Here is a 25,546-nt window from a genome sequence, read left to right as displayed (position 1 = left end):
TCATTCTTTAAAAGTATGCTATTCAGTCTCGATGAGTTTCAGTGTTTTTGAATTTTTCCTTGAGGTTGGTTTCTAGTTTCAAGCCCTTGTGGTTCAAGAAAATGCTTGCTATAATTTCAATTTTCCTGAATTTGTTAAGGCTTGTTTTGTGTCCTATCATGTGGTCTATCTTTGAAAATATTCCATGTGCATCTCAAAAGAATGTGTATTTTGCTTCTTTGGGATAAATGTTCTATGTATGTCAGGTAAGTCCATGTGATCTAATGTGTCATTCAGTTCCACAATATCCTTCCTTGCTTATATTTTGTTTGGATGATCTATCCATTGTTGACAGTGGGGTGTTAAAATCCCCTACTATCAGTGTGTTGCTGTGTATATCTTTTTTGAAGTCTTCCAAGATTTTCCTTATGTATTTGGGTGCTCCTATGTTGGGTGCATATAGGTTTACAATATTTATGTCTTCTTGATGGATTCTTCCTTTGAGTATTATGAAGTGTCCTTCTGGCTTTCTTTTTACGGCCTTTGTTTTGAAATCTATTTTGTCTGATATAAGTATTGCTATCCCTGCTTCTTTTCCTGTCCATTTGCTTGGAATATTGTTTTCCATCCCTTTACTTTCAGTTGGTGTAGGTCTTTTGTTCTGAGGTGGATCTCTTGTGGGTAGGTTAAGTGCAAGTCATGTTTTCTTATCCATTCTGCCACCCTCTGTCTTTTGATTAGAGTACTTAATCCATTTACATCAAAAGTTATTATTGATAGGTACTTATTCATTTTTTCTCTTTGTAAACCTGTGACCCTCTCTCTCTCACTCTTTCTCTTCATCTTCTTAAAGGAGTCCCTTTAACATATCTTGCAATACTGCCTTGGTTAAAGTGTATTCTTTCAGCCTTCTTTTCTCTTGGAAACTCTTTCTTTCACCTTCCATTTTAATCGAGAGCCTTACTGGTTAGAGTAGTCTTGGTTTCAGGTCTTTACTTTCCATTACTTAGAATATTTCTTGTCATTCCCTTCTGGCTTGTAATGTTTATCTTGAGAAGTCAGCTGCTAGACTTATCAGGTCTCCCATGTAAGTTACTTCCTGTTTCTCCCTTTCTGCTTTTAAGATTCTCTCTTTTAAATTTGCCATTTTAATTATGATGTGTCTTAGAGTGGGCCTCTTTGGGTTCCTCTTGATTTGGACCCTCTCTGCTTCCTGGACTTGTGTGATTTTTTTCTCTCCTCAAATTAGGAAAGTTTTCCACCATTACTTTTTCAAACAGGTTTTCTATCCCTTCGTCCTCTTCTTCTCCTTCTGGTGTCCCTATTATATGGATATCATTACATTTCAGGTTGTCCTGCATTTCCCTAAATGCCTCTTCATTCTTTTTAAGTCTTTTTTCACTTTCTTGCTCTTTCTGGGAGCTTTTTTCTTCCTTGTCCTCCAGCTCACTAATTTGATCCTCAACTTCATCTAGTCTGCTTTTGAATCCTTCTACTGTGTTCTTCAATTCAGAAATTGTATTCTTCATTTCCCCTTGCCTCTTGTCATTAGTTTCTATGTCCTTTTTCATGCTGATAAATTTTGCCATAACTTCCTTGTAGTTTCTGGTAATTCTCACTGAGCTCATTGAGCTTCCTTAGAACCATTGTTTTGAACTCAGTATCTGATAGTTTACTTGCCTCTATTTCATTTAGCCCTCTTTCTGAGGATTCCTCCTTTCCCTTTGACTGGGGGATGTTTCTTTTCCTTCCCACTATTTGTGAGACTCTTCTTTTTTTCTTCTGCTTTTTAAATTGATCTGTTTTGACTCACTGACTTTGTGGTGTGAACTTCTATGGTAGGAAACTTGTGAGATTCAGTGATGCAGTCTCCTTGACCTCCTGAAGTGGATGCTCTTTGCATGTTTTTTATACCTTTTATGTTTTCTCTCTGGAAGTAATTTGGTTTTTATTGTTTGGTCATTCTTTGATTTGTCATTTCCTCTAGCTGGTTGACTGAGGGTCACTCTGCCCACCATATCTTGTGTATTGTGCAGGTGCTGCCAGAACAAAATCACAAAGCCCAGGAAACAAACCCACATCTGCAAAAATAACTCCCTCCTGCAATCCCACCTTCAACAGCAAATGAACCTGTATTAGTAAGGTGTAAAGAGATTAAAACTATTATAAGAAAGGAGAGAAATAAACTATAATATAAAATCTAGTGATTTAATATGCACAAACTTGATGGACAAGAAATGAATGTTAAAAAGCTACGAAGTAAAGAAAATATCCCAAATCATAGAGAAGACCACAGTGGATTTCATCTCAGTAGCCTCTAGTATTTACTGCTGTATTTTTCTTTCTTAATCTGCTTCTGGTGATGTCAGATGGTAAACTCGTCTGACCTTAGGCCATCTGAGACTTCCAGGGATCTACTGTCTGTGGCTGTCTCCTTCAGTTATTAATCTCATCACTCTGCACTCAGCAGTCAGGTTTAGGCACCACAGGGCAGGGTAGAGTACCTCCTGGGGGCAGGGCTTATGTTTCCCCTCAGGTTGCTGATGCTCAGAAAGGAGTAGTCTGCCTGAGCAGGATGGCTGCTGCTGTATGGGGGACGAGTCAACACTGAGATCCTGCTGGCTACTCTTTCCATTCTCTCCCCAAAGCCTCTGTCCCAGTCTCTCCTCAAGTGTCTCTAGCCCACTCTGCCCCCAGCTTTGCCAGAGCCCGGGGTAAGTGGCTACAAATAAAAATTTGTGCCTTGGCCCTTTAATGGGCTCTTTGCATCTCCAGAGAGCAACCCTGCTGCTTTTTGCAGCTGGCTGTTATCTGTGTACTTTTTGGGCTCTGGTGCTGTAGGCTGGCAATTCCTGTTTATGGTTTAGACTCCTCTCTTCTCAGGGGAATCCAACTGGCTGCCTAAATATCCATCTGGTGCTGCCATTGTGGGCACCCAGCCTGCCTTCTCAATTCTCCACTGCACTCCTTACCAGACAGGTTGTGCTGAAGTTGATTCTTCTGTCTGTCTGAAGTTATAGGTCTTCTCTCTTACTGTTGTTCAGTTGCTTGTTCTGGGTGATTTCTCCACAATTTAATTGTAATTCCTGATTCTTCCTGGCAGGAGGTCAGTGTGACTTTCATTCATTCCTCTGCCATCTTGCTGATCTCTGCAGCTGGTGACTTTAAGTTGAAGCCAATGCTTACTTACCATTCCAAAAATCTTTGGTTCCTTAAGAATTATACAAAATATGTTCTGCCTGTGCTCTATAAATGAATCAATGAAGCCTGGACAACAGCACATCTGTTTACAAAGTGGTTAACTGAATATTTTAAGCCCATTGTTGAGACTTACTACACAGAAGAAATTCTTTTAAAAATATTATTGCTTATTGACAATGTGCCTGATCACCAAACAACTCTAATGGAGACATACAACAAGATTAATGTTGATTTCATACCTGTTAACACAACATCTATTCTGCAGCTCATGGATCAAGGAGTAATTTTGACTTTTAAGTCTTATGACTTAATACATACATTTTGTAAGGCTATAGCTGTCATAGATGGTGGTGATTCCTCTGATGTATCTGGGAAAAGTAAGTTTAAAACTCTCTGAAAAGGATTCACCATTCTAGATGCCATTGAGAACATTCATGATTTGTGGGAAGAGGTCAAAATATCAACATTAGCTGGAGTTTGAAAGTAGTTGATTCCAAACCTTATGGATGACACTGATGGGTCAAAACTTCAGTGGACACCCTGTGACTTCTGGCTTTTCCTAAAACTAAGATCCCCTTTGAAAGGGAAGAGATTTCAGACCATTGATGAGATTCAGGAAAACATGACAGGTTACCTGATGGCAATTACAACAAAAGATTTTGCAGAGTGTCTGGAACAGTGGAAGGGACTCTGGGAGAAGTGTGAGGTCCAAAGGTGCCTACTCTGAAGGGGACTATGTACAATGCTCCTTGTATCTTGTATATTCTTCAATAAATGCCTCTATTTTTCATTAAAAAGACTTCAGTGGAGAAAGTGACAGCAGCTGTGTGGAAATAGAATTAGAAGTGGAGCCCGAAGATGTGACTCAATTGCTGCTAACTCATGATAAAACATTAACAGAGGAGGAGTTGCTTCTCATAGTTAAGCAAAGAAAGTGGTTCCTTGAGGTGGAATCTACTCCTGGTGAAGATGCTGTGAAGATTGTTGACATGACAACCAAGGATTTAGAATATTACATAAGCCTAGTTGATAAAGCAGTGGCAGAATTTGAGAAGACTGAGTTCAATTTTGAAAGAAGTTCTATTGTGGGTAAAATGCTATCAAATAGCATTGCATGCTACAGAAAAATCATTAATGAAAGGAAGAGACAACCAATGAAGCAAACTTTATATTTGCCTTATTTTAAGAAATTGCCACAGCCAACCCGAACAGGGTAGCAACTATCACCCTGATGAGTCAGTAGCCATCAACATTGAGGCAAGACCCTTCGCCAGCAAAAAGATTACACCTTGGTGAATATTCAGATGATGGTTAACATTTTTTAGCAATGAAGTATTTTTAAATTAAGATATGAACATTTTCTATGCACTGGGAAACCAAAACTTTTTGTGACTTGCTTTTTTGTGATATTTGCTTTGTTACGGTGCTCTGGAACCGAATCCACAATACCTCAGAGACATGCTTGTATTCTGTACTATACGAATAGTTAGGCCAGTGCCAAGATGCTACGCCTAGGGACTCCTTTCTCCACTGTCATAGTGAAAGAAATATCTAGATCTTTTGTTTTAGGTAAACTGACTCAGGTTTAAAAGCTTTAGGTTGCCAGTGTGCAACCATGCAGGGCTCAATACCAAGGGCCCATCAAGAGCTTGGTGAGCCAGGCTAGTTTGTCAAGGTCTTAAAACAAAGTGAAAAGTTGCTGTTATAAGTAGCAGGTCCAACATGTCTGCAGTGAAGAGTCAGGGACTGTAGCAGAAGGGCTAAATGCAGAGCTCCCCCAACCTGTACTTAATGTGTCCCTGCAAGAAATACACAGGAGATGACTCAAAACATCCTAAGACCTTCCTTATGTTGTCTTTCCCCAAAATGTGTCCTTTTATGCTTTTTTCCCTATTGTATGGTTATTGTAGAAAGTTTGAAAAGTACAGAAACTATCCACACTTGAGAGGTGATCACTGTTAACATGTTGGTGCTCTTCCTACTATGATGGTTAATTTTATGTGCCAACTTGGCTAAGCTATGATACTCAGCTATTGTTCAAACACCTGTGTAGGTGTTATCATGAATGATTTTTTAGATGTGATAAGCATTTAAGTCAGTAGACTCTGAGAAAAACAGACTACCCTCTATATTGTGGGTGGGCCTCATCCAATAAGTTGAAGGCCTTAAGCACAAAGACTGAGGTTTCCTGACAAAGCAATTCTGCCCAAGACTGAAACAGAAACTCTCCCTGAGTTCCAGTTGTGCAGATTTCAGACTAAAGACTTCAACATCAACTTTTCCCTGAACTTCCAGCCTGTCATCTGCTGTACAATTTTTGGACTTGCCGCCCTCCGCAATCACATCCCATTGGTTCGGCTTCTATGTAGGGCCCTACCTAATACACTTACCACCATTCTTTTGCTCACTCATTTTCTCTGGATTAACACTTCTCAAACTGTAACATGCATGTAAATCATCTGGGAACCTTATTCAAGTGCAGCCTCTGTGTCAGTATATGGTGGATTAAGATTCTGCATTTCTAGCAACCTCCTAGGTAATGCTCATGCTGCTGCTCTGTAGCCCACACTTTGGGTAGCATGGATTTATACAACCAACTTTTTCTTTTAAACTATATCATGATCTCAGTCATTTTCTTTCTTTTTTTAAAATTAATTTATTTTTTCAAATACATTTGTCTCTGCCTTCCCCCCACCACTTTCCCTTGCCCCCTCCCTCCCTCCCTCAACTCTTCCCCTTTGGTTTTGTCCATGAGTCCTTGCTATATGTTCCTTGACTTTCCCCTTCCCTTCCTTTTTCCCTGCCCCCCTCCCTCCTTCCTTCTTGTCTCTGTTGGTTTCTTTTCCTTTCAGTGTTGCTGGTCTTATTTTCCTTGCATCTTTGTATTGTTGGTTAGGTTCCACTTATAGGTGAGATCATATGGTATTTGTCTTTCGCCCCCTGGCTTATTTCGCTTAGCATAATGCTCTCCAGTTCCATCCATGCTGTCGTGAAGGGTAGTAGTTCTTTTTTTCTTTCTGCTGTGTAGTATTCCATTGTGTAAATGTACCATAGTTTTTTGATCCAATCATCTACTGATGGGCATTTAGGTTGCTTCAAACACTTGGCTGTTGTAAATTGTGTTGCTATGAACATTGGGGTGCATAGGTTCTTTTGTATTGGCGTTTTGGTGTTCTTAGGGTATGGTCCCAGCAGGGGAATCACTGGATCAAAAGGCAGTTCCATTTTCAGCTTTTTGAGGAAATTCCACACTGCTTTCCACAATGGCTGCATCAGTCTGCATTCCCACCAACAGTGTACTAGGGTTCCCTTTTCTCCACAGCCTCGCCAGCACCTGTTGTTTGTTGATCTGTTTATGATGGCCATTCTGACCAGTGTGAGGTGGTACCTCATTGTGGTTTTGATCTGCATTTCTCTGATGGCTAGTGATGCCGAGCATCCTTTCAAATGTCTCTGGGCCCTCTGTATCTCCTCCTTGGAAAAGCGTCTGCCCAGGTCCTTTGCCTATTTTTTGATTGGATCGTTTGTCTTCTTGGAGTGGAGTCGAGTGAGTCCTTCATATATCTTGGAGATCTAACCTCTATCTGATGTATCATTAGCAAATATATTTTCCCATACGGTTGGCTTCCTTTTTATTTTGCTGATGTTTTCTTTAGCCGTGCAGAAGCTTCTTATTTTGATGAGGTCCCACTTGTTTATTCTTTCCTTTATGTCCCTTGCTTTAGGAGACATATCAGTGAAAAAATTACTGCGTGGGATATCGGAGAGTTTCCTGCCAATGTTGTCCTCTAGGACTTTGATGGTGTTGCAACTTATATTTAAGTCTTTTATCCATCTTGAGTTTATTTTTGTGTATGGTGTCAGCTGATGATCCAATTTCAATTTTTTGCATGTATCCGTCCACCTCTCCCAACACCATTTGTTGAAGAGGCTATTATTTCTCCATTTTATCCTTCTGCCCCCTTTGTCAAATATTAGTTGCCCATATAGACCTGGGCTTATTTCTGGGCTTTCTATTCTGTTCCACTGGTCTATGGATCTGTTCTTGTGCCAGTACCAGATTGTTTTGTGTATAGTGGCTTTATAGTATAGTTTGATGTCCGGGAACGTGATCCCTTCTACTTTGTTTTTCTTCTCAAAATTGCTGCGGCTATTCAGGGTTGTTTATGGTTCCATATAAATTTTTGAAATGTCTGTTCTATTTCTGTGAAATATGTCATTGGTATCTTAATAGGGATTGCATTGAATCTATAAATTGCTTTGGGTAGTATGAACATTTTCATTATATTTATTCTTCCAATCCATGAGCAAAACATTATTTGTAGTAACTGTATTACATTCCATCATAAGAATTGTCATAGTTTAGTTAACCTATTTCTTATTATTGGAATTTTAGTTTGATATCATTTTTTTCAATATCATGGAATTTTGCAATGAATATCTTTGTATATAAATCTCTGTATGCAGCTATTATATCCTTAGGATAATTGTGTATAAGAAATTCCAGGGCCAAAATAGATACATTGTTCAGGCTTTAGAAACATCTTTCCCAAAGGCTGTTTAGAAAAAAACTGTATCTAAGTATCTTGGTCCATTCAGGCTGCTATAAAAATATATATAGACTGAGTAGCTTAGAAACAGACATTTATTTTTTGCAGTTCTGGAGGCTGGAAGGCTCAAGATCACAGTGCTGACAAATTTAGTGTATGGTGACGGTCCACTTCTTGGTTCCTAGACAGCACCTTGTCTCTGTTACCTTACATAGTGCGTTGCAGTGAGGGATCTCACTGGGGCCTCTTTTAGAAGAATACTATTCCCATACATGAGGGCAGAGCCCCAAATTACCTCCCAAAAGACACATCTCCTAATGAAATCATCTTTGGGGTTTAGTATTTCAACATATGAATTTGGGGGGTGGGGGGACACAAACATTCAGATCATAGCACAAAATATATTTCCACCTAATCTGCAACAGCTCTAGCTCGCATGTTCATCCCTCTGCTTTCAAGGCTTCCCCTTGCCTTTGACTTGGCATTCACGCTGTCAGTGTCTGCTGGGCAGCAGAACCTACCCAAAACGCATGGATCTCATTATTCATTCATACATTCTTCTATTTTTTCATATGGTAATATTACCTGATTATCTATTCAGTTAATATAGTAGGCACTCTGCTGGTAGGTGCGGTATAGGGAACTTAGTTCAACTACTGAGCATAAAATTAATTTAATTATAGTTATGACAATTGGTGCTATAAGTACATAACAATAACCTGAGGAAGTGATGTTTGAAATAAGCTGTGGTTGTTCTGGGGGTGTGGCACTCAATTGCCTAACCCTTGCTAGTCTTTTTCAAATAAATGGAGGTTCTAATGACAGAAACTTGGAAGCCACCTATAGTGGGAGATGGTACACATGAAGTCTCCAACGTCTTCCAATAGGTTCATTGTAGCTGCTGTTCCTTGTTCTCCTTGTCATGTTATTGTGAAGATGACTCTGCAGGGTTGCTTCCTCTGTGGTCTGTTCCTGGGTGGGGTCTCAGTTTCCCATTGCCGAATTGGAGCATCATCTGATTTCCCATCAATGCTCATTTGTTATAAGAAATGGAATCTAAATAACAAGTTATTTTAAGGTAATTCATCATAGGCAAATATATTTGATCTTTTGACCAGTCATTATTTTAAACACTCTCCACCACTGCTGTTTCCATTAATATGGATTATGGTGGTTGAAAGAAAAAAAATCAGTACTACAAATCTACAGCAATCAAAAGAGTGTGGTACTGGCATAAGGATAGACATATACATCAACGAGATAGAATTGAGAGTCCATAAATAAACCTGTAGTTTTACAGCCAACTGATTTTTGACAAGGTGCCAGGGCCATTCAATGGGGGAAAGAATATTCTCTTCAACAATTGGTTCTGGGTAATTCAATATCTGCATGCAAAATGATTAAGAAATAATAATAATGTTGGACCCCTACGTCACACCATATGCAAAAATTAACTCAAATGGACCAATGACCTAATTATAAGAGCTAAAATAATAAAACTTAGAAGAAAACACTGGGGGTAAATCTTCATGACCTTCAATTTGGCAATAGATTCTTAGCTAGAATACTTAAAGGATGAGAAATATTAACAACAAAAATAGATGAATTGAACTTCATCAAAATTAAAAATTTATACATCTAAGGAAATTATTTAAATAGTCAACCTAAACACTGAGGAAAATTTTTTCAAGTTATATATCTAAGGGTCTAGTATCTCAAATATATAAAGAACACTTACAACTCAACCAAAAGGCAAATAATTCAATTTCAAATAGTCCCATGATCTGAATAGACATGATATACAAATGACTAATAAGCACATGAAAAATGATCAATGTCATCAGTAATTAGGGAGTTGCAAATCAAAATCACAATGAGATACTACTTCAAATTCACCAGGAAATTTTTTGCAAAGAAATAAAAATATAGAAAATAAGTGTTGGTAAAGATGTGAAGAAATTGGAACCCTCATAGATTGCTGATAGGAATGTAAAATGATGCAGCCACTGTAGAAACATTTTAGTGATTCCTTAAAAAGTTAAACAGAATTACCATAGGACCCAGTAATTCCACTCATAGAAAATGTGTGTATATATATTTATATACACATATATATATAGATTATATATATATAACCTCCCCAAAAGAATTCAAAAGTATTTAAACAAATAGATGTACATGCATAATAATAAGAGCACTATTTAAAATATCCAAAAGATGGAAACAACCCACATAGCCATGAACAGATGAAGGGATAAACAAAATGTGTTATATCTGTACAATAGCATGTATTATTCAGCTATAAAAACAAATAAGATGCTAATTGATATATGTTACATAATGGATGAACCTCAAAAACCTTATGCTAAGTGAAAGAAACTAGATACAAAAAGCCCCATATTATATGATTTCACTTATAGAAAATATTCAGAATCAGTAAATCCATAGAGACAGAACACAGATTAGTGATTACCAGGGATGGGGGAAGGCAAGAATGGGAAGCAAGTACTTAGTAGGTACAGGATTTATTTTTAGGGCAGTGATTTTCACCTGGTATGCTAAAAGAATTTTAAAACATGTAATACCTAACTATTTAGTCAGGGGCACTGACCTCTTTTCCCTTAGACTGTCAAATAAAAAAATGACAGCCAATGCAACAATAGCCTTCAGCTGTGAATGAATCAAAATTATACCTATTTTTTTGTCAGATCAACAAAAATATAACATTTTTGTGTGCCACAGAAATTTAGTATTTAGTTTATATGTGCCATGAGGTGAAAAAGGTTGAAAATCATTGTTTTAGGGTGATAACATGTTTTGGAACTAGATAGAGGTTGTGGTTGCACAAAATTATTAATGGTTAAATGTCTTATTTAAGTGATTAATTTTATGTTACTTGAATTTTACCTCAAATAATTAATATGTTAACTAGCCTTATTGTGGTGATCATTTAACAATATATACAAATAAAATGTTAAATAAAGAAATCAAGACTAGATTCTTTATCTCTTATTCTGCCATATTTTATGGTTTCAATTTTATAATGTAGTAGCAAAATCATGACATACCTTTGGTTATTACTATCAGAGGGTTTTATTAGATTTCATGCTAATGGGTTCTCCTATTATTTTCACCTACTATGTACAATTTAGATTTCAGTCCAAGGCTTCAGGGACATCGCAAACAGCTGCACTGGAATTATGCATCTGACCATCAATGACATGCCAACTCTGACGGACAGCTGTGTGAAAGTAAGTAGTTGGAAAGTTCATTTCCTCCTCGGTTCCATTATGTGGGCACATTTTGAGTGGCTTGAATTACTAAAAAATGAGTGGGCTTTTCCTATTGTTTTTATATACTGAGAAAATTTTTTAAAATTTACACACACACACACATTTGAACATTTGAATCCTTAAATACCCTAAGAAACTTTGTTTCACAGTTAAGATATTTTTGTTTCAGTGGTATTATAACCTAACCATAAATTTTAAGTTTAGCCCTACATGTGAAGTTTCTAAATGTAGTGATTTTTTTCAGCATTCTATTTTCTCATATTTTCACATACTTTCATAAAATGACTTAATTCTGATTCCTCTGCATTATTTTAAGGTAAGTGTGTTAAATACATTGGAAAAAGTTCTGTTTTCTTTTAAAAAGGAAGAGAAGGGGAAAGTCAAGGAACATACAGCAAGGACTCATAGACAAAACCGAAGGGGAAGAGTTGAGGGAGGGGCAAGGAAAAGTGGTGGGGGGTAGGCAGAGACAAATGTATTTGAAAAAATAAAAAAAAGTTTAATAGTTAATGTATCTGTTTTTAAAACCACTGAGAGAAAAAAAAGTGACCTCATTACTTTGCTAAGCTTGTACTGTGGTTGATTTGATTTAATCATCTTTTTTTTCTTCTAAAGGCTTTAGTTGAGAAATGTCCTCATATTACATCAGTAGTTTTCACTGGTGCGCCACACATCTCTGATTGTGCTTTCAAAGCTCTTTCTACTTGTAACCTGAGAAAGATCCGATTTGAAGGTGTGTGATATTAAAAATGTGGTTCAGCATTAACTTTTACTGTTGTGGCAATTTAAATATAGTACATGTCCTATCTTCAGTTTGTTTGTTTGTTTTTTAAACAGGAAATAAAAGGATTACTGATGCTTGCTTCAAGTTTATAAATAAGCATTATCCAAACATTAGTCACATTTACATGGTGGATTGCAAGAGAATAACAAATTGTAGCCTCAAGTCACTCTCACCGTTGAAACAACTCAGTGTGTTGAATTTGGCAAATTGTATAAGGTAATGAGTCATTCAATCACATATTCAAGAAACTCCGAAAACCTGAACTGTGCAGGCCTCCTTAAGGAGCTCGTTGGTAGTAGAGTAAACATGACAGTCAGTAGTCCAAGTGGAGGTAAGTGTAGAATACTATGGAAACGCAAAGGAGGGGCACCCAACCCAGACTGCTTATATGGGGGTGCAGGGAGATTCTCAGAGAAAGCTCAGGATATGCAGAATCATGGGCCTTTGTAAGATTAAATGAATTTACAGAAACACTTGTGGGCTGTCTTTCTTAATGAGTGTTGTCACAGCTAGTTCAGTGAACAGGTCTTTTCCCAAATGGACTTTCAGACTTGCTTATGAGGAAACAGTCTTGGAGTTACATTTCTCTTCTGTGTGAGTTTGCTGACAGACAGATGGTGAGTTCTTACTAAAACTCTCTTCAGCTGGGCTACTATTGGGCTTCTATCCTGGTATTCTCAGGTGGGCAGGGATCAAATTCTTGCTAAAACCTCTTCCCCAATAAATATCTCAGCCTCTTGCCCACATAAATTTCTTATAATAGTATAGGGCCAGATAACAAATTAGCATTTGACTCTTAATGAAGTTGGCTAATATTTGGGAAAATAAAGTCAGAATAATAAGCTCAGCTACACAATGCAAAATCTTAACCCATGTTACCTATTATTAAGGTGGGGAAGTACCATGTGTCTGGGAAGGGTAACATAGGATTTAAAATGGGAAAAACATGGATTAGGAAATGAGGCCCCCAGTCAGAGGGCTACAGGGGACTTGGGCCTCCTGCCAACAGCCATGTGAGTGAGAGCAGAAGCAGACCCTCGAGTCTCAGTCAAGCCTCCACATGACTAAGGCCCCTGCTTGCATTTTTGACTGCAAGCGTATGAGGAGGCTAGTATCATGATGCAAGCACAGTGTATGTGTGTGCTTGTGTGTATGTGTGTGTAACAGCTAATCTTATTGATATGTGAAATAAAATTGAATTTCATCTATTTCACTGAGGCTTCTGTGGGTCAACTACTTTTAAAATAAATGGAGGTTTTCTGCTGCAGGCAGTGTAGTTTACAAACCCCTTCAAAGGACACTGCTACAAACAATTTAGATCCTAGATGAAACATGTTTTCAATACACTGCAAGGCCATAAAGAGTAAGAAAAATATCTAACATCCAGTATCCTGCAAGGTCTGGACCTTTTCAAGGGGGACAGAGTGGGCTCAGGTAGCATCCCTGGCTTCTAGAAGATGTTCGCTCAAAACTTTTCTGGAGGAAAGAACTTTTATTTAGGCCCTCAGGATTTCCAAAGATTAAGATCAAATAAATAGGTGTTCACAGTTAGAGATCATCAAGTGTACAAAGACATGAGTCACCATGAAAGGAGTCACAAGGAACAGCAAAATATAGTTGACTTTCAAATAATTCATGTTTGAATTAAAAAAAAAAGAACTACTAGATGTAGAATATTAACTACATATGTATGATATGTTTGAAGAAATAAATAATGGAATCAGAAATACAACTAGGCAATAAAATATAAAAATAACTATTAATAGATTTATTTTTAAAAACTAACTTTTAGAAATAAAAATATACTATAATTATTGAAATAAAGAAACTCATGGATGGCCAAGCAGTAGATTAGAACTCACTGAAGAGAGAAGGACAAAACTGAAAGATAACCACTTCCATGACAGCAGAGTAAAAAACAAAAAGATGAAAAATATGAAACAGTATAACATAGGTGAAAAGACAGAAATGATTTAATATAGCAGTTTTAGATTAGGTTTAAAAAATTCATCTGTAAAAGACACACCTAAAACAATAAGCTTGAGAATCAAAGAATATACATTTCTCAACCACACATTAATCCTTTAATCCTACAACTTTTAAATTATCAACAAATTATACTCTCTCACTACAATGTAATTAAATCAGGAATTAGTAACAAAAAGATAAATTAAAATACATACATGATTTAAAAGTAAAAGTTCTAGGGCATCACAATCAACTGAGGAGCTGAATAACACTACATCCAGAGCCCTATCCCAGAGGTACAGAATCTGACTTATTTAGGGATAGAACCCCAACTCATGTATTTTTTCTAAAAAAACTACATGCTTTTGATGTACAGCCAGGTTTGAAATTACTGAATTAACCAATTAACTTGGACCATTACCTGAATAATCCTTTTGACTTTTGATGCCTTCTGGATTATAATATAGGTTTATATGTATATATACACATACAGGTACACATACATAATCACATATATGTACATGCATGAACATATATGTGAGTATATGAGGTTGGTCCAGAAAGTATCCAGCCACATAATTATGTAATATAGAGACATTTATTAGCGACAAGATACAAGAAACATTGTATATAAGACCATGATGCCCCAGTCTCCTTCACAGTAGGCACTTTGGGACCTCAGACAGTTCTCACAGTTGCCATCAGCGACCTTGTCATAGCTTCCTGAATCTCATCAATGGTCTGAAATCTCCTTCCTTTCAAAGGTGATTATAGTTTTGGGGAAAGCCAGAAGTTGCAGTGTGCCAAATCTGGGCTGTGGCGGGGGAGGGCTGAGTCACCTGGGTGATTTGATGTTTTGCCAAAAAAATCTGCACATACATGAAGCTGCCGACCACCAGCTGCCCATAGCTATGGCATCTGAATAGTTTCCATGGAAGAATGTTCAAGCTTAACGCAAAATTCGATGCATGTTTATTGTTCTATTCACTCAGTCATTTTGTGATGACTACACAATATACATGCTAACTCAGTGGCATCTACTGCCCCCACTGACTAGTACAGTGAAGTCATCATTGTTCATACCTGCCCATTCCAGTCCACTCTCCTTGGCTGCCAGGTTATATCTAATTCTCACAAATCCTCTCTTTATATTAACAATAGCTGGAGTTTTTCCAGACAGACTTCATATGTATGTGTATGTGTGTGTGTGTGTGTGTGTGTGTGTGTGTGTGTCTGTTTTAAGGCTATCTTTTCTGTTCCATTCATTTATCTGTCTTCTATCTAATCTTGCACCGTATTTTACATGTAAAATGGGGAAAATCCAAGTATATGCTTAGGATTGTTGTGAGGATCACATAATGTCTGGCATACAATAAGCACTCAATTAATGTTATTTACTATTATTATTATTGCTTTATAATGTTTTAATATCCAGTTAATAGGATGAGGCTATCTTTATCAATAGTCAAGTAAGATATTTCTGCCAGTTTATTCTCCTGAATAAACTTCAGAATAATTTTGTCAAGTTTCAGAAAAAATTCTATTGAGATATTGAAATTTTGTTAAATATATAAATTAATTTTGGAAAATGTATAGTTTTATAATACATGATTTTCTCTTTATCCAAGAATTAGTTTTTAAGGATGATTCAAGTTTCCAAGTAGTTTACATCTAATTGGCATTTTGTTACTGATTTTTTAAAAAGATTTTATTTTTTAGAGAGAGGGAGGGGGAGGAACAATCAGTGTTCAGAGAAACATTGATTGGCTGCCTCTTGCAAAGCCCACAACCCAGGCATATGCGTTGATTGGGAACAGAACTGGTGACCTTTTGGTTTCCAGGCTGGTGCTGAACCCACGGAGGCACACCAGCCAGGGCCATTTTGTCATTAATTTTTAGTTTTATAACATTGTATTACAAAATTATGGCCTGCACAATTTTAGTCTTTTGGAACTGAGATTTTATTTACTTAGGGACAAGGGTAGTGGGGAAGGTGATGGTTGTGTTTAGCATGTTAATATTATAAAATATTCTATGGAATTTAAGTTACATTATTACATTACTCAAATGGCTGAGTCTATCACAAAATTGTATCTTATTTATGTTCCTTTTGAATTTCTAATAATGTTTGCTTTACTTTGTATTTATGCTATATTATATGTTGCATAAAAATTCGTAACTAAAATTACCAGAACAAATCAAAATGAGCTTGGATTTCTTCTCTGTAACAGAAAATATATTTATAATGGACATTTATATTATTTTTGTTGATATTTTTATATAATAACATATGTTTACTAATTCTGTTGCAGAGGAGAAACCCAAGGCCAGACTGATTTTTGTAACACACGCACATACACACACACATATATTTTCATATTGCTACATACTTACACCAATTTCACTCTCACATATTCAAGGGGGAAAGGATATGATCTCAAGAGTCTATATTTAATCACATTGTCTTCATTGGGAGTGGTACTTTTAATCAGTATAAAATTATCTTGTTAATTTTATTTAATATTTTTTCTATCATAGTATTTTGACTCAATGTAAAATCACCACACCTGTATTAATTTTATGTACATTTGCCTAATACAACTTTGAAATTTCTTTTGATTTTGTTGTCATTTTATTTTAAATGTGCTTTTTATAGACTACTTATAATTTAGATTTTATTTGTTAAACCAGTTTGAGAATCTCTGTCTTATAATAAGGAATATTTTCAACTTATTTATAGTTATTATTATTATTATTTATATTTGGTCTTTTGCATCTATGTGTTCTATTTGTACTTTTTTACACTTTTTGTTTTTATTTGTTTTCTCTTTTTTAATGTACGGATTATGTTTTGCTATTTTTAAATTTTGTTTTTCAATTACTGTTTACATTCAATATTATTTTGCATTAGTTTCAGGTATACAGTATAGTGGTTAGACAATCATGTGCTTTACAAAGTGTTCCCCCTGATATTTCCAGTACCCACCTGGTGTTACTGAACAAAAGTGGGGTTCAGCTGCATGCCATCACCCAAAGGCAAATTTCAAAGGCAGATGCTGGTGAGGAAGGAAAGAGGTCCTTTTTAAAATGTTGCAAAATTTGGGAGTTCAGAGGAGTTCCTATCTCCAGACTCATTTCTGCAAAACACAAACAAAACCTAGCTGTTCCCAGAAAGACTAAAACCCAAAACAGTGTCCAAAATCCCTGCTCCATCTTTATCTGTCCTTTGGAACCCAAGGCTGCTAAACCAGTGGTTGTCTGGCTTTGAGCTTTCTCCTGGAGTCTCTGTGTGTTATTAGAGCTGCCATTCACCACGCAGCTTCCAGGACCAGCTCAAACTCTCTGGCTGGCATGTGTGTAATGTGTTTCCAAGAGTAAGAATGTTTCTTCCTTCCCTTGTTTTAAATCTCCCAGCCCAAAATCCTGTATGCTCTGGAAGGGTTGGGGCCCAGCCAATCCCATCCTTTTCCCAAGCTAGACTGACAGGACCAGCACCTCCCCCTGCTGCCATGTTGACCTCTAAAGTCACATGACTTTATGTCCTCTGTCCCCATCCCTCCCTCCCCACCCAGGGACCAGAATGAAGTAGGAAGCTTTTCAATTAGCTAATCACCTGGCTAGCTTTCACATGCTCAGCATAATGACTTCTTCCAGTGCTGCATCTTTGCCTGGGCATGGGGAATCTGTCCTGAAGTACTATGGTAGCTCAGTTAGCGGGCCAATATGGTGTTGCCCCTGCCTCCTGTGGTTTCTTTCTTTGGCCCCTCCCCTCTTCTCTGACTTGCATTCAGGGCATTGGTCAGGTTACCCTGGCACTGCTGGCACCAAACATAGTTATTACAATATTATTGGTTATATTCCCTGTACTGTGTTTTATATCCCCATGACTATGCTGTAACTACAAATTTGTACTTCTTACATGTTTTGCTATTTAAAAAGATTTTACACATCTCCAACTAGTAGTTTGTTTTTATTTTTGTCTTTTCCTCAAAAATCTTTAAAGATTGAACCTTAAATTCTCTATCTCTCTTATTTTTAATTATTTATTATTCTGTACTCCAAAGGAGCTTTTAAAATATTCCTTTTACTTACTAATTTAATTTTCTAAAGGTGAATTTTGGCTTAAATTTGCCTTAAATTTGGTTATTGTTACTAAATTTTTAATTTTTGTGCTCTCTGTTCTTATCTCAGGTGGCCATTTTTCATCTCAAAATGCATCTAGACAATCTATATTTTTGTTTCAGCCAGATCACTCTTTATTAATTCTGACTCCTCCATCACATAGTTCAAAATGTTCTAGTATTTTTGCATCTTCTTTTTAAAGTCATTTTCAGAAGTATGCTTTTTCAGCTCTTACAAATCCCACTCCATATGTTTTCTTGTTAGTGAAAATATCTTTCCATGAATACTCCAGCTCTGGTGTTCACCAATACATAAGTTGATCAGTTGCATGTGGACTCCACTCTTTCCTGTGTCCTTCACATTCCCCCTCCCCACCCCAGTCTCTTAACTACTTGATTTCCTCTGCTTCAGAAGGAAAGGGTCCATAGGTCACTTATGGGGCTTTTAGTCCAACTAAATCGACCTTGTATTTAGTGGAAATTCCTTTAAGATTCTGGCAGTAGTACGACTGTGAGTCTCCTAAGTTTGTCTTTTTCTTTTGCAGAAGATTGCATCATGAACTGTTTAACCTGATCACATTTTAACCCAAGAGAAAGAAATCTTAAGAACCATCTGTCTTCTTTTCTTTTTTAAGATTTTACTTATTTATTTTTAGAGAGGGGAAGGAAAGAAGAAAGAGAGGGAAAGAAACATCAATGTGTGGTTGCCTCTTGAGTGCCCCGTACTGAGGACCTGGCCCACAACCCCGGCATGTGCCCTGACTGGGAATTGAATCTGTGACCCTTTGGTTCACAGGCCGGCACTCAATTCACTGAGCCACACCAGCCAAACCACCTGTCTTCTTAAAAATTATAATAATTATGCCACTTAAGTGAACAAATGAACAAGAATAGCATTTTTATTAAAACTTCTCCCATTACTATCATTTATACTGGGTTGGCCAGAAAGTCCACTTAGGTTTTACCGTAAAATAAAAACAAATTTTTCATTTTCATCAATAAGTTTATTGATTTGGATATTTTGAGTATGTGGCTATCTCTTGCATGGTATGACATTAACTGTTCTCAATTAATGTCTTCATTTGGTTGTCAACTTCAACTGTTCTACTCAGCTGTGAATCATTATCCAGTGAAAAGTGTCCAGCACGAAACTTTGCAAACCACTTTACACATGTCAATCAGTCACACCACCTTTTCCATACACTGTGCAAACCTTTTTGTGTGTTTCAGTTGTGTTTTTACCTTTCTTGAAATAATAAAGCATAATATGCCAAAATGTTGCTTATTTTTTTCTACCTTTAATATTAAAATAGCTACACAAAAAATTCACCATTTTTAATTTTTTTTAAATGCACACTGATATGACAGCTGTCACAATACAGTCTAACAAAAGTGTTTCAAATGAAGTTAAAGACAACTAAGTGCTACTAGAGCTATGGTATGGAAATAACCAAATGAACTTTTTGGCCAACCCAATACTTCTTTTATTAAACTAAAAACCATATAATCAAATTTGATTTTAAAATCTTAACAAAATACCAGTATAAAGATATTGTCTTGCTGTTTTGGAATATATGGGTGTATTAACTGCTTTTTAAATAGTATTCTGTATACTTATATATCAAACACACATAAAGCTTTTTTTCCTCTTTCTTACAGAATTGGTGACATGGGACTAAAGCAATTTCTTGGTGGTCCTGCAAGCAAAAGGATAAGAGAGCTAAATTTAAGTAACTGTATCCTTTTGAGTGATGCCTCTTTTGTGAGACTACCAGAGTGGTATGAAAAACAGTATTTTAAATCATATCATTAGTAATTTTATACTTGCTAACAGCAGAGATCAGAGATAGAATTTCAAAGCCATTTGGAAAACATCAGGGATTCCAGAAGTTGCCCCAATGCTCAGTGAAATTAAAAAAAAAAAAAGACATTGGAGTCAGAGATTAAACTAATCTTTTGATTGTATATGAGATATTTCTTATTAACTTCACCTTAGAGAAAGATTTTTTAAAAGATTTTATTTAGTTATTTTTAGAGATGGGGAAGGAAGGGAGAAAAAGGAGAGAAAAACATTGATGTGAGAGAGAAACATCGCTCAGTTGCTTCTTGTAGGTGCCCTGACTGAGGAACGAACCCGTATCCCAGGCATGGGCCCTGACCAGGAATTGAACTGGCAACATTTCCCTTTGTGGGACAATGTCCAACCAGCTGAGCCACACTGGTCAGGGCAGAGAAAGTTTTAAATGAAGCCATTCATGAAATTATGAATATTTAGGCATGAGTGACTTCCCAATAATTTTCAAGGATATTATCTCTATTTAAACATTTACTCAAGCATTTCCTAAGGGATGTTCTAGTTGGTGGGTTTGTTCTTGATTCTTCTTACTTGTCAAAAGCCTTGTGTACACTAAGGATAAAGCCCAATTCCTGTAGCAAACTCATAAGGGATAAATGAGAAACTTAAACTTGTACTTTTCATGGCCATTCATTGTGTTATTTCCATGATATGTATGCTATATTTTTTTTCTTATTAGAAATTGCAATATAAAATGAAATCACGGAAAGAATATCTTATATGATAATCTACCTCCCTTCTATCCAACTTTGTAATACCAAATTATTTCCACTTTTAAACTTAGTTTCATGTTGAGAAACGGAAAATTCTTGCTTCAATGCCATTTGTTTTCCCAGATAGTTTTTATGTGAAGAAAGTTACTGACAGTGTAATTAAAACCTAACATTAATTTTTATGCTGCTTTCTTTCAGCTGCCCTAACTTAAACTACTTGAATTTACGAAATTGTGAAAGTGTTACTGACGCAGGAGTTGAATATATCATAAACATTTTCTCCTTGATATCACTAGATCTCTCTGGAACAAGTATCTCAAATGAGGTAACAAAAATGTTCAAAGCAGTTATAACATTTTCGTTTTTGTAATATCATCTTCCAATTTGTAAACAATGGAGAGAATAATTATTTTTATTTCTTAAATTATTAGATTACAAAAGGCAGGCCTAGGAATATTATTTCTGGAATAGTGATAGATGAGATTATTTGTAAAGAAATCATGATGTTTCTCTATTTAAAAAATGGCAAAATACAATATTGCGAGGAGAGTGTTACATGCTAGATCTAAAATTTGTTTCATAATAGTAGTTGGTCTATGTGGAAATAATATATTTTAGATATTACATACATTTTTTGTGGATTGCACATTCTATGATATGTGAAGACACCTGAGTGTCTTGGGATTTATGTCTAGTTCAAAACTGAAGTCTAGAAATAGCGCCATCAAGTCTACAGAAGGGTATTATAAGGAACTGATTTCTTGCAAGCTGCTGCTGCTACTCATTAGAGTTGAAACACAGATCACATCCACCCTATGACCCCAGCACCGCCTCATTCACTAATCAAATGGATGATGAAGCCAGAAGGCTAGGCCATGTTTCTGAGAGCCTTCAATGGGCTGTAGTCAGATAAGTAATGTACTGGCGTCTCTTGCATATCAGTGCATTATGAGGAACAGAAGAAGACACCCGATGGGAGGTTCTCCCTCCAGCTGCTTGCTAAATCCCTATTAATTCCTTACACTCACCAAATGTCACCTGTCTGTGAGGACTTCTCTGAGAAGCCCCACCTTGCAGACAAGCAGCTACTCCATGTGCATCTCCAGCCCCAGTGCTTCCTTTAACGTGACTTATTTCTCTTTGTGTCTCACTGCATTGCTGACATCTGCTATGTGTCCATCTTTCTCAACATTCAGTGGGCTCTTTTAGATGAAAGACTCTGTCTGTCCACTAGTTTTGGGTTTTTTCTTTCTTTATCTAAGAGCAAATCTAGATTCAGCCTCTACTCTGCTAGTGGTATGAGAGCAGGGGTGCAGGAGTAATTATATGCAGCTGATACATTATGGTGGAGTCAAGTCTTATCTTCTCAAGGCTGTTTTCTGTCTAAGCTGGAATCCACTGGGATCTCTGAGGGCCTATTTGGTCTTTGGTTTCATATCTAGGTAGATCCTTATGTGTCTTCCTTGTGCCAGCACTAAGGCCCCTTCAATTCTTCAGGCTCCCCATCACATGTGCCTTGTTCTGAGTTCTCTAGGTCCTGGTGGGGCATGATGACCCGGTGAGACTGTTGTAGGTCCATAGTCCCTAGACATCTCATGAAACATTTCCCTCCTCCCAGGGTGTATTTGCCTTCCGGCCCATGCCTCACCCGTCTCTTACTCTGCTACAGAGTGGCTGACTCAAGGTAGCGGGACTCTAGTTGGGTTTGGTGTTCATGAGATATTAGTGAGCAATTGAAGGGTCAGAAGAAAGAAGAGACCAGGATTTTCTTTCACCTTTCTTTACATCACTAGCAGCTGCATTTCCTTAATGACCAACTGCCTAGTCAGGTGTATTGTGGTACCAGCTTCCCTGGGTAACATTGGCCCTGGGCTCTGATAACACCATCTTTTCCATTGTCCTTACAGCACAGGGTTAATAGTGGCTTCCTGACATTGCTAATCTCTAGATTGTATCATTATCCCCTTGACTTCTCAGTTTCTCTACCACCTCTGTAGACAATTCCCTGTCACAGTTAAATTTCCTTGGTTTTGAATAGAATTGCTTCTGTTTTCCTCATTAGATATTAGCTGATAAATGATGAGCACAGGAAAACTCTGACACCTTGTTGCTTTTAACAACCCTACCAGAGAAAGGTGGGGTTGGTTCCCATTTACTTAGATCCCCGAAGCTGTTAGGTGGTTCATCTTTCTCTCTGGGTGAATAGAGTCCAGAGAGGTCCAGAACAGGGCCCTATGTGGGGGTCCCTGGCATCTCATTCTTTTGTTTCTCTCTGACTCTCCTCCCCCTCTTTTTTTCCCTCCCTTTCTATCCTCCTTCCTTCTCTTCTGTCTCCTTCTGGACCTCTCCACTCCTCTCTTCTTTGTTCCTCTTCTTTTCTCTTGGCACAGATTCCATATCTAATCTGGAGGTAGAAAAAATGTTCCAACTAATTATATGGTTTTTAAAAATGTTATGCCACAAGTCTTTCAGAATTTAGGATTTGAAGCTTAAAGGCCTTTAAAGTTTAAAAAGAAAGAATTTTTTCTCCTGTGTTCTTCTGTTAAACCACCCCCCCACCCCGCCGACACAAACAAATAGAATGCCCAGCTGTTGTCTGAAGGGTCACAGGGTAACAAGAAATAAGTGGTCAAAGTGCATTATAAAATATATTAAAATATAATGCCACCACAAGCCTGTAGTGTTTGTTGAACATTTGTTGAATGAAGGGAGTGAGGGTTAAGCACCCTTAGTGTTTAGCTTTTGGGTAAAGGTTTTTACTTTCAAAGATCATATATTAAAATTTTATCTACTGAGGACATGTTCAAACTTAAAAAATAACCTCAAGTTCCACTCATTGTTTTCATTTTCTTGCAAAGAATAGTCACAGTCTGAGAGCTTGTTTGGAGATTCTAGCAGGGGAGCGCAGCTACTCGTATACCCTTGACCGAAAACTGGTCCTCTCCTCTAGTTGGGAAGGTCGTCCTCTTCGACCGAACGCGCAGCTTCGGGAGGGATGCAAGGGGAGGAAGGGGACACCGGCCTAGCCAGCCAGATCAGCCAAATCAACCCTGGCGATCAATGGGGTGACAGATGTCGCAACCAGATCTCCCTCACATCCAAATAGTCACAATCCAAGAAAGCAGTAAATGCACATCTTTGAGTAAGAGTGCTAGTTGTTTTCTGCTAAAAGATTGAAAAGTAAGTCTTTTGAGGGTTGTCTGTTTACTCTCAATCAGTAAAACTCTGATATAAAAGGCAAATGAGTGACTGTGCAGCACCACAACAGCTGTGGATGCTAACCTCACCCAGTCAAATTAAAATAAATCAGCCCAGACACCAGCTTGGGCAGCTGAACACCAAGCCTGGATTGGTGAACACCAAGTCTGATGAAGTACAAATCTGACTGCAGACTTAACATTTGAGAGTTAAACTCTGAAATGTTACAGATATTTACCAAAGATCAAATGTGGCCAATTGTTCCTTCTCGAAAAAGAGCTTCTTACATTTTTTAATAATTGGGTCACTCTGAATGTTTTTCAATAATGAGTTTTCAGTTAGAGTCACACTACTCATTTAGTTAAAGAAATATTTATTTTGTGCTCAGTGTGAAGGATGCTAGAATGAACAAAACATGGCCCCTCTTCTTAGCACTTCCATTCTAGTAGGAGACAGGCATGGGGCAAATGGTTACAAAGAGTGATGGATGTGGGACACAACCTGGCTCAGAGAGTCAGGAAAGACCTGACCTTTTCCAAGAGAAGGAGAATGGGTGTGGGATAAACCAAAAAGAAAATGGCCTGAACCAAGAGACAGAGGTTTGAAAGGATGGTGATATCTAGGGAATCTGCAGCTTCAGGTACAGCTTGATTGTGAGGAGCATGCTGAGAGGTGATATTTGAGAAATAGGCAGGGGCCACATCAAGAGGGGCTGAGAAACCACACTGAAGATTTCATTCTCTGCCCTTTTAGCAATGAAAGGACATTCAGCTTTGTCAAATAGATATGGTTAGGTTGACATATTTAAAAGATTACTCTGTCTGCTGGAGAGGCATGGGAATAATAAATGAAATAGTGACCAATTATGAAGCAGAAGTCCAGGTGAAAAGTTCTGAAAGCCAGCATTAGGGTTAGAGCCAGGGAGATGGCGGAAGCAAAGTCAGCAGGTTTGAGAGACATTGGAAGGAAGAATCAACAGGATATAGAAACAGAATGAGTGTGGGAGCAAAGACAAGGAGGGGAGGAATCAAGGATGACACCAGATTTTTGGCTTAAGCGTCTGTGTAAATGGTGATGTCCCTTACTAACCTGTGCGCCTTCCACAGTGGGAAGAGCAGGTTTGCTGCAGGTTGGCCATGTTTAGTTTGAGTCACCCTACAAGACAGCTTTATAGAGATGTAGAGAGCTCAGGGAATAAGCAGGAAAATCATTGCAATTCACTCCTCAGGGGAACAAAAGCTTTTTAGGTTTCCAGAGGGTGAAGGGGCATTGCATTCTGAAAATCATGGAAAAACAAAAAGTTAATTAGCAAGGACAAAAATATCGATATTTAGAAATCTGGAAAGATTTTATTTATTTATTTATTTTTCCTCACCAGAGGACTATTTTTTTCATTGCTTTGAGAGAGAGAAATGTTCAAGAGAAACATTGATTGGTTGCCTCCCGTATATGCCCCAACTGGGGATCAAATCCACAACCTAGGTATGTGCCCAGACCCAGAACAGAGCTTGCAGCCTTTTGGTTTATGGGACAATGCTCCAACTTACTGAGCCACATTGGCCAGGACAGAAATCTAGAAAGGTTTTAACTGAGAGAGCTAATTTAAATGGAAAAACAAAGAGAACACAATAATTTCAAACTGTGTACACTCCTTAAAATAATTTTATTGTCTTCAGTCATTCCTTTGTAGAAAACAGTGACTAATGTAGTATATCACCCATGAAAAGTTAGAAGTTATCTAATAAGCACATTTTAGAGAGAGAGGAAGTCTCTCAGTTTTCCTCTTCTAATATAGAGAGGACAGGATGTGTAAGTGAGGGAAATAAATTACTGATGTGATAGTATCTTAAAGTATCTTTAAAGGTCTTTACTCTTCTATAGCTT

At 37.4% G+C, this 25,546-nt stretch overlaps 1 protein-coding gene across 1 annotated transcript in view; it reads left to right on the top strand.

The window, feature by feature from the left end:
• The window catches only part of FBXL13 (F-box and leucine rich repeat protein 13), a 234,885-nt gene that overhangs the window by 141,063 nt on the left and 68,276 nt on the right, over window positions 1–25,546 (top strand). The window contains exons 10-14 of the mRNA XM_054564349.1: window positions 10,883–10,981; window positions 11,639–11,756; window positions 11,861–12,023; window positions 19,556–19,675; window positions 20,663–20,789. Of these exons, the coding sequence (XP_054420324.1) occupies window positions 10,883–10,981; window positions 11,639–11,756; window positions 11,861–12,023; window positions 19,556–19,675; window positions 20,663–20,789 (627 nt within the window). The remainder of the gene's footprint in view (window positions 1–10,882; window positions 10,982–11,638; window positions 11,757–11,860; window positions 12,024–19,555; window positions 19,676–20,662; window positions 20,790–25,546) is intronic.

This window comes from Pteronotus mesoamericanus, unplaced genomic scaffold, assembly GCF_021234165.1.
Source record: "Pteronotus mesoamericanus isolate MK-2021 breed Mesoamerican mustached bat unplaced genomic scaffold, CSHL_Meso_final scaffold_85, whole genome shotgun sequence".
NCBI classification, from domain to species: Eukaryota; Metazoa; Chordata; class Mammalia; order Chiroptera; family Mormoopidae; genus Pteronotus; species Pteronotus mesoamericanus.
Note: the sequence above shows the minus strand (reverse complement) of the source record. Positions and strands in the feature narration are given on the sequence as shown.